The sequence below is a fragment of the Solea solea genome, chromosome 2 (genome assembly GCF_958295425.1).
Source record: "Solea solea chromosome 2, fSolSol10.1, whole genome shotgun sequence".
Taxonomy (NCBI): domain Eukaryota; kingdom Metazoa; phylum Chordata; class Actinopteri; order Pleuronectiformes; family Soleidae; genus Solea; species Solea solea.
Genome location: NC_081135.1, coordinates 31,979,847 through 31,989,970, shown reverse-complemented (window position 1 = coordinate 31,989,970; position 10,124 = coordinate 31,979,847). Strand labels below are relative to the sequence as shown.

The following is a 10,124-nucleotide window of genomic DNA, read 5'->3' as shown; positions in this document are numbered from 1 at the left end:
ACCACGGCGGATTTGAATGAAAGCATCTGCACAAACATGAATTCATGTCACAGCTTTGCCTCACTGTGTCTGCCAGGACTCTGACTGATTGTCCTTCATGTGTTGTGTGTGTGTCTGTGATGACAGGGATTCCGTGCAGTGGAATGTTGTGAAGACACTGTGACAGATCACACTTTGTTCTCATGGTAACGCGACCGAAATTCAAGATCTGTGTTCTTCAACATGAACGTCACTGGTTAAGTTAACGAATGCATGTTGTCTCTTGTCTGCTTACAAACTCTCCCACAGAGTCCAAACCACTGATGAGCCTCAGAGAGAGAGGTGAGAGGATGCCATCTACAGCAGCGTTCAGTCATTAAATTACAAGAATACCAACGGTGATCTGCACCAAAGGTAAGAAGATTTTTGAAGCTGGGTGTAGCTGCAAAAAAAAAAAAGACTCACTATTTCAGTTCCTATCTGGCTCTTCCGACAGTCGTCGGTGTCTTCCGATATCTGGCCCATTGATGCTGTAGTGTGAGTGGGGTTAACAAACACCAGTTTAACGTCCTTGGATGTCCTGATATCAAATCCTAAGTGTTAAATGTGTTGGCAATTGGGGGCGTGGGCAGAATCCTGCAATAACCAATGAGATTTGAGTTGACCGGGAAACGGATGTTGTCTAGAACCGTTTTTTTAACGTTTCTTAGCACAAAACATCACGCACACAAAACAGCTATTCACTGACGACGACGACAGTCCGCCTCCATGTCTGTTTTATATTTACGTTGAATCAAGCGAGTTTCACTAAGACCCCAGATAATCGTGTAGTGTGTGGTCCTGGATCATGTAATCTGTGCTTTCTCAGGATTTAAAAAAAAAAAAAAAAAGTTGGTTACAGAGTTCGTATGCTGCTAGCACAGCCATCAAGGACACATAAGCATGTAGACTAGTGGAGCCGGGGAATCGAACCCAGAACCTTCAAGGTAAAAGACAACTCACTCTACCACTGAGCTGACTAAGGCTTTATTACTTTCTTGTCTGCAGCAAAGTGGAGACATGTCAGTGAACATCTTAAGGGTCTGCTGGACCAGTATACAAAAGTCTGCAAACAAGTTTTGTTGTTCAAACTCAAAGATTAGTGTCTTTGGACTCTGTTATTCTGGGAAATATCTCCTATCACACGTCATTCCAATCGTGCCCCTGAAAAATGTTTTTGAATGAGAAGAGCCAGGTTAGTTCTACACGCCCACCACCAGTTTTGGAAAAAATCTTGAATGTGTGAATGACGTGAACTCATGATGCTCTCTCCTCCATCAGTAAAACACTGCAGCTAGAATAAGCAGCGCTCAAGTGAGAATGTGCAGTGTGCCAACCCGCTTCAAGAAAAAAGGGAAAGAGAAAGAAAAACTGCAGCCTGACGCCTGATGAAAAAGTGACGGGGTCCGTGTGTGCAGGATCAAAGACTTGTTTGATTAAACAATGAAATGAAGGGGAGGCGGATACGAGCTGCAGAAACAGGCCAGAAAACCTCTGCTAATTCCCCTTTTTTCATCCAGGCAAACCTTGACAGCCAAGGTTCTGCCAGGTTCTCTCCTCTGCGAGATGTCTCACTCTCTGTGCTCTGCGTGAGACATTTCTTTAGATCTTCTGTTCGTTTGCATGTCAGAATACTGAAGTGGAAACACCAAAGTTGTACTAAATGGGAGCAAGTTTATCTCTATGTGTGCATTCAGCACAAATATATGATGATTTGGGGAGAAAATGATGTGTTTAAATCGCCTAGAAAACTCCAATAAAATCTATTTACATTTTTTTTATATATATTTTTTGTATTTGTGCTTATTTTTGGACATGAAACAATCCCCGTAATCTATTTGACTTAAATACAGACATCATTAAATCCTAGTTATTCTCTTTAATTTGCCCCATTTCTGCAGGAAATGTTTATCACACTGTTTGACTAATGCCATGAACACACACACACACACACACACACACAGAGGAAGTTCAGTCACACCGACATCAGCCTCCAGAGTGGTATGAGACTAACCTTGGATATTTTTTTATGTTTTATTGAACCAGACGAACACAGAATACCGTTTGAGGCGCACGGAGTGTAAACCCTCACTTTATTCCCATTTTACTGCAAATTAAAGTTTTGTAGCTTTTTCCGTCTGATTTTACGGGAAACATCTGGATCCTTCGCACCGCTGGAGCAGTGGCCCCCGGGTGGTTCTGTGCTGCTCAGCTGTGAGGGCCCGGGATAATGAGCAGGTATCAAACAGGCTCCTATGGACAGACCTGGCCGAGGCAGGGCCGTCCTGCAGGATCTGAGACCACCAGAGAGTGCCAAAGAAAGTGAGGTGGTCTCTGGACTTTTTGTGCATCCTTGTCCTTGAGTTAAGATTTGGGTACTGTGACTCCAAATGTCTGTCATGTACCAGAAGTGGCACACGTTGCCATATTTATCCAGCCACTTGTACTCCAGAAAAAAGGAATCAGTACCCAGATAAAGGAGTCATCTTTCAAATCATGAGCGTCTGTGATGTGTCTCTCACTCATCACTGTCAAAACAGACACCAAAGTACAAGGAAGTAAAAGAATAGAGAGTTTTAGGAGTCAGCTGTGTCGTCAAATGTCTTGTTTGTTTCACAAACTGAATATAATCAGTTTAGAGGAGCAAATAAACTGTAGAAAATAATCCCGTTATCCATATGTTCTCAAAAATCTAAATGTTTGTTTGAATGTTGTTCAGTTTACTGTCACAGAGGAGCAAATCATCTCGTTTATGTTCACATTTAAGAAGCTAAAAATCACAGAAACTCCTCCTCTGTTGTGTGTGAACACTGATAAATCATTGCGTCACCTTTCGCAGCACATACAGAGAGTCTGCCTTCATGCACTATATTTAAACTCCTACATGTGTTCTGCATAATAATTCTATTTTTACATTTACATGTTATAAAGCACGTTACGACCTCTCTGTACTGACTGAGACTGTGCTGTCCAAAGGAAAACGTTTGACTGATTTATTGACGATCATCTGACATATTTTTTTATTTTTTGTTGCCCGTAAAAAGAGGAAAAAGTGTGTCATGGACTCTGTGTCCATGTGAAAGTCACTTGTCATGCTTTGTTCGGTCAGAGCCACAGAGACCCAGAGTCACTCTGCCATCTCACAATGAGCTCCTTTCACTGTTTAGATTGCATCTAAGCAAAGTCTGGGGAGGGGGGGGGGGGGGAACTGAGATGTAAACACTTTGAATGTTTGAGCAGTGAGTGGTGACATTCAAAGGGCTTTCTGCCTCACTCACTCGTCTATGGTCTGTTTGTTTAATGTCCTTTTATTTTTGAAGCTGCTGCTGCTGCTGCTGCTGCTGCTGCTGCTGCAGGTCTTATCTGCTCTGCTCTGCAGCTCCTGCTCGTTAAAAAGCCCAGAGGCCATTTGAAATGATGACTCGTTATTTAAGCGGACAAGCATTTTATAAGCCCCAGTTTGAAACTGGCTCGAGTTTCCGTCACTGTTAATGAAGCTGTGCTTTTATGGCCTTTTTATTTAAGTCGGCTTTTTCTTTCCATGACAAAGAGGAAAGGGAAGAGAAGGGGCAACTTGTTACACCCAAGCACTGGGATTAATATGCTGTTGGATTTTTATATGTATATACATATATATATATATGTATATACATATATGTAACAGCAGAATAAAGGTTCTATTTTCATCTGTTTTATTTGGAAGTTTAGCAGAAACTTTAATGAGGGGGTTCCATTGTTTTTTGTTAGTTTAATTTGCATTTTGCATTGGTTAAATGTATTTAATATGCATTATTTTTGTTTGTTCTATTATATATATATACATATGTGTGTTTTTAAATATGTTTAATTAGAATTTTGCATAGTTGTTGTTTGTCCTGTTGTTATATATAGGTTTAATTGTGTTGTTTTTGTTTGTTTTGTTATAGGTTTAAATATATGTAATATATATATATATATATATATACATAATATTTGTTATTTGATATATAATTTGCATTTTGCAAACACAACAGTGTTTTCTCTCTATTCTAGGTTTAACACCCACAAAATTCCATTTGGAACAAAAATCCAAGCTTTTGGTCACATCATATAAATATTAATAATAATAGTAATAATAATAATAACAGCAATAAAAATAATAATAATAATAGACCGACCATATTTTTGTTCAAAAATATGTGTTTTAATAAATAAGCAAGAACAAAAAAAGAAATTGTACATTGGACGGAGTTTTTGAAGACTTGCTAAAGAAAGTCGGTGAAGTAAATCCATGCAGGAATGACTCTAAAGAATTGCATTGGTCCTTTTTACAAGCTACACTTACACAGACAGATATGTACAATGTGGATTCAGTCATATATATATAATATATATATTTATATATCTATACTTTAGGATTAAAGTCTTTTTGAAAAAAAAACAACAACAAAAACAAAATAGATCTCCTTCTTTAAAGAAAAAAAAGAAAACACTATGTAAGGATGGCTTTGCCTGAAATACACACCGTGGATCTTCTGCCCCCTCTCTCTCTCTCTCTCTCTCTCTCTCTCGCTCGCTCGCTCGCCCTCTCTCTCTCTCTCTCACGTGCCACAGTCACCCTAAAAATCATCCACACACACACACACAAACACACGCTCACGCTCCTTCACGCAGGACTTGGTAGTCGTGGGTTTCTCCGCCAAGCCTTTGAGGTCTATGGGTTCTTCATTTATTACCTTTGGTCTTCATACTTTGTAGAAGTAAACAGTCTGTGAGGGAAACACAGAGAAACACAGTGTGAATGAGTGGAGTGGAAACACGCGTGACACACACACACGTACATATATATGATTGTTTTACATCCACTGGCTCGCGTCGCAGCGTGGGAAGTCATTAATACATCAGTGATTATCCACTGAGCTGAGTGAAACCACATGGCAACACAGACGTGTTTGAGAGTGACCGTGTTTTTGTCTTTTTTTCTGTTGGGTTTGAAACACCTGAGAGAATCCACGGCTAACATTTAAAACTGTCCTCTTTGTTTTTTCTCTTCCTTCCACAGAGCAACAACAAACCACGAGAGTTCACTGAGGTCACGATCTGTCACGTCTCCAGTGTGAGTGATTTTTATTTTATTTTTTTACCAGTTTCATAAATAAGAATTAAACACTTACTGTTTATTTATTTATGTGTTTGTTTGTTTTAATCATTGTATTCAAGTAAAGATACACCTTCAAAAATCACTGACACACAAACACACTCCAGAGTCTTTTTAAAAATAAACAACAAAGTCTCGTTCGTTATGTAAACAACATGTCAGGCCCGTGAGAAATAAACAAACTCTGCCTCTGCTATTTTATCTATCTATTTATTTATGTATTTATTTATTTATTTATGTATTTATTTTTAAATCTGAAACGACTGTTATTCAGTGAACAGCTTCTAATAAAAAAAAGAGATAGCATCTCACATTTCTGTTTTTAAGTTGATCGTTTTTCTCTTTGAGACAAAACACAACAACAGAAAATAAAATAAAAATAAAACCCACAGTTGTCAGTTTGTGCCACACAGACTCTTCTCGTCTGTAAATCCACATGAAAAAAAAAGCCTCTGAGCCGCCTGTTAATACGAGCCTCTGTTTTTATTGCCTTGCACTGGCTTGAACTTTCATATCCAGCCGAGCTGCCCATTCCTGCGGTGTCCACACAGGAAAGCGCTCTATTGTGGATGTAAATTATCCGTGGTGGCACGACACAGCTGCGTGTTGATGCGGCCTCTTTCTTTAACTCACCTCGTTTTAAAACGCTATTGGAAGTTTGTAACTTTAAGAGTTTTCTTTTATTTACCAACATAAATACGCCCTTACATCTCCCGCGTTATTGGATCAATTTGGATAATTGATCAGGTGAAAAACAGGATCTGGATACAGAAGCTGAAAAGATGCTGAGGCCTTTTTAAAAAAAAAAAAAAAAGTTCTCTGTTTCTAAATGTGACAACAGTGAAGTATAAACATGAATGTAAACGACAGCCTGCACGTGGCTGAAACATCACTTCACAACAAGGCACTTTTTTTTACTGATACTTTACGCACAAAAGTGCACGAAACTGTGCGTAAAATCCACACAGTGCAGTTTGTAATCTGCATCTGTCTGTGCAACATCATGTTGTTTTTATTCATTTATATTTTTATATATATATATATGTATATATTATCATTTTAATATTTCTCTAGTGACTGCCTTGTGTTGTTTACCCACTTTTTTTTGGTCCAAACCAACAATAAAACCAAACATACGTCGTGCTACAAACACACACTATCACTACTGTGGTACCCACCGCTTTGGCATTAGTCAGTGAAGGTCTCTTGGTGCTAGTGGGTCGCGGACATAGACCAAGCGCCCTCCATCCTCCACACGGAGAAGGCGTAACTGAGTCTTTCGTGCGCCACATAGCTGCAGCTGGACATCTTGCTGTCCATCTCGTCGCTCTGCAGCACCTGATAGAGAAAGTCTATGTATCTGGAGGCGAGCTTCAGCGTCTGTATCTTGCTCAGTTTGTCCGAGGGCAGCGTGGGGATGATTTTGCGCAAAGACGTGAAGGCCTCGTTCAGAGACTGAGTCCGCTGCCGCTCCCGGACGTTGGCGAGCACCCGCTGGTTCTGCAGCTCCTCGTACGACTGAGTGCTGCTCGGGCTCGGCTTCTTGCCGCGCTTGACCGGACCCGGGCTGCTGCCGCTGCTGCTGTCCTCGCTGGACTTTTTACTGTGCCTCCTCTTCCTCGCGAAGCGCTTCTGCTGCCTGTCCAGCTCCTCCTCGCTGGTCACCAGACTATCCACAGGGGACACCGGGGAGCTGGAGCCCTCTTCCATTTCTTTCTTGAAGAAATGCAGGGATAGAGAGGAAAAAACGTTGTCCACCTTCGAAGCCGTGGTTACAGGAATGTATAGATATCCTTAAAGATGAGGAGGGAATCTCTTGAAGGTGGCCCACACACTCTCTCTCTCTCTCTCTCTCTCTCGCGCGCGCACTCGTTGCTGCTTTTCTTTCTGGAGCTTTGGCACGCTTCTCTTCTCCTGCAGGAAGTTTTTTCCCTTCAAACTTTTTTTGGAAACTTTATCCCAGTTTGAGATGCTAAATAGTTTTGAGGGTGGAAGGGGAGGGGTTTTGAGGGCGGAGGTGGGAGCCAGTGAGTGTGCGTCCTGCTCCGCTAATAAGCAGGAGGGAGCAGTCATGGTTTCATGTGTCTGGATTATGACCGAGACGAGGCGCGTATTTACAGTGAGGATCAACTAGAAAGAAAGTGTTTCCTCTCTTGTTAGCGCCATTAGACCATGATGTACTGCCATGATGGACACGCACAGCGTTTGATGTGGGACAATGTTTATTTTCACTTGGATCAGAAAATGTCAAATCAATATATAGAAGTAAACATCATATGTAGCCTATATATGTAAATGTATATGTTCGACATAAATTGGAGCAAAAATATATTGAATGAAATCTTTAAAATACACATTTTTCTTTTCTATGTTGCTCACCAGTCAGCATTGATGGATCTTAATAGGATATATATTTGTTTCTAAAATTGATTTCACACTTCTTCTTTTTTACAGTTTTAACAACACTATTAAAAGAGATTAAACCTAATTGTTTAATCTCTGTAACGAATCACATGACAGTTCAGTCTTTGCCAATAAACCCAGTTGAGTTGACTTCTGAATGAAATCCATTTGGTCTTTTAGAATCGAGTGTTGCTCTCTAAAGGCCTTTAATAATCCAGGTACAGTAAACACACACACACACACACACACTCTGTCTCTCTGTCTCTGTGGACAGCCATTTACGCACACGTTGAACGGGCCGCCCGGACGGAATCTATCCACTTGATGTGTAATCGAATCAAGCCCCGTTCTCTCTCACAGCTCCTCTAATGTGGAAGTCAAACAGGAAGGAGGCTTAAACTAACCGAGGAGCTCTCTGGTTTCTGTGGATACCTCCAGCGGACGCGCTCTCCATGCGTTTTGTCAGTGGTCCACTTTCTTCATCTGTCATGTCATGTCTCCCCCACCCCCTCCCCCCCGCGCACAGCGGCGCACAGGTGGCTCATATTATCGCGCCGAATTTATCCACTGCCAAAATGCAGCGTTTGTCCAAATCAGCTGAGTGACCCCTCGAGATGTCTGCGGCTCTATATTGTTGTAGGTGTTTTTAAAACTCCCATAAAAGCATTTAAATAGTCACTTTAGTTTTATTTAAATGAGACGAAAGAGAGGGAGAAAAAAACTATGGAAAATCTAAAATCATAGCAGGAGAAGAATAATCTGAAAATGACACATGGTGAATTGATGCAGCCAGATTCACTCTGTAAAGCATAATAGTGCATGATGTTCCTGAACTTATCAAGGAAACAAGGCCTCAGTTGTTCCTGTGACTCTATCATTAATCAAATTGCGCTGAATAATTGCCTCTTATTAGGAAGCAATTTCGCTCATTTACACTGCAGAGCGGGCTCTAGTTCGCCACGGAGCATGTTTGAAAATAATCAAACGTCAGCATCTCAAGCACGGTGAGGCCATGTTATGTGTGTTTAACACATCCGGGGAGACTGGTCACTGTAAATGAGCTGGAACTGCCTCAAAGCTGCACAACATGAGTGCTCTCCTGGTATTGGGACACATCCTGGTTTTCTCCCTTGGCTGATGGCGAACCCTGGTCTGCTTTGTGTTTTTGGCCTCCTCTGGTAATGGTGACTGTCATTCTACTTTCAACTCAGACCCTGGTGCGACTCAGCAGCCCGTACTGTAGGTCGGAGTGCGGCTACATTTCAGCGGTCTCCTTCAGACAAGCTCTTTATGAAGATGGTAATGTTTCACACATGGACGTATGAAAGCAAAGCAGGCAGGGCTGATATGTGCGAGTGCAGAGCACACACACACACACAGACACATTCTGCACACTTTGCCTGATTATGCCCTCTGACCTTCCCTCTTCTCCTTGGCTCAGCTGCAGAAGGCCAACACACACACACACACACGCCCAGGGGAGACTCGCAGAGGAACAGAGACTGATCCTGCACAGCGTCTGTGAGGTAAGATTCACTTGTACACACTTCACAAGAAGAAGAAGGAGGGGGGGAAAAAAAGAGTGAGAGGGGCCCCCCCTATATCCAGCACTTTTCCACCCACTGTATGTGCTGTGGGCGATGATAATCAGGCTTGCAAGCAATGAATGATGAGTATGACTGATCGACCAACACATAACGGCGGCTCTCGTCATTTTCCACTGCAAATTATGGTTTGGAAAAACATTGATATACTTTTGTTTAATAATTACTTTTCTCATTAAATTGTGTTTAGATATAAGATTGTGTAACTTTTTACTATGTACAAATACCCAAACCATTGTCATATTTATTCACACTGCACACTGGAAATGATCCTTTTTTATTTTTTATTTTTTTTCTAAAGACAGACAGGTAACGGCCGCACTGCGCTGGTAAACTGAGACAGCTGCAAACAGGTTGACATATGATTGAAAACACAAAGAGGAAAAGTTTCAGAAGTGAATTCTCCTGCTCAAGAAAAACAACAACAACAACAAAAAAAACACACTTTGACCCTGAACTGCAGCTGCATACAGGTCTGATAGTATTGCCTGACAATTACAGTGAAAATTCAGCATACAAAAAACGTGATGTTGTTTCTGTTCACAAAGACCAAACAGAGGCACAATAATAATATTAACATTTTAAAAAAAAAAAAGAGTTACATACAGCAGCTTTAAGGAGTCGGAAAACAAGGGCCTTTCTGCATGGAGTTTGCATGAAGTCCCTGCTAGGTGAAGGGCATCCCTGAGCAAGGTACCCAATCCCCATTGCTCTTTGTTAATTGACCCCAGCCACCGGGGGCCACATTTAGTGTACATGTGCCGGTCTCAAGCCTGGATAAACTGGAGGGTTGCTTCAGAAGGGACGTCCGGCGTAAAAATCTCTGCCAAATCAAATATGTGGATCATCCGCTGTGGCGACCCCTAGAGAGGGAGCAGCTGAAAGCCAAAAAAAAGTATAATGAAAATTTCATTGAGGAAGATGATATCACTATGTCTGGTTGTTCATGTTTATCTCACCCA

At 41.3% G+C, this 10,124-nt stretch overlaps 1 protein-coding gene across 1 annotated transcript; it reads right to left on the bottom strand.

The window, feature by feature from the left end:
• Positions 1-4,185: 4,185 nt before the first annotated feature.
• Positions 4,186-7,107, bottom strand: twist2. The gene is made up of 2 exons (XM_058653808.1): positions 6,334-7,107; positions 4,186-4,766 (listed from the first exon to the last, which is right to left on the bottom strand). Exon 1 carries the CDS (start codon positions 6,863-6,865, stop codon positions 6,368-6,370), a length of 498 nt encoding a protein of 165 aa, XP_058509791.1. The 5' UTR covers positions 6,866-7,107; the 3' UTR covers positions 4,186-4,766; positions 6,334-6,367.
• Positions 7,108-10,124: the final 3,017 nt, after the last annotated feature.

Excerpts from the sequence above, each read along its gene's own strand:
- twist2 (XM_058653808.1), bottom strand. The coding sequence starts at position 6,865 with ATGGAAGAGGGCTCCAGCTCCCCGGTGTCCCCTGTGGATAGTCTGGTG.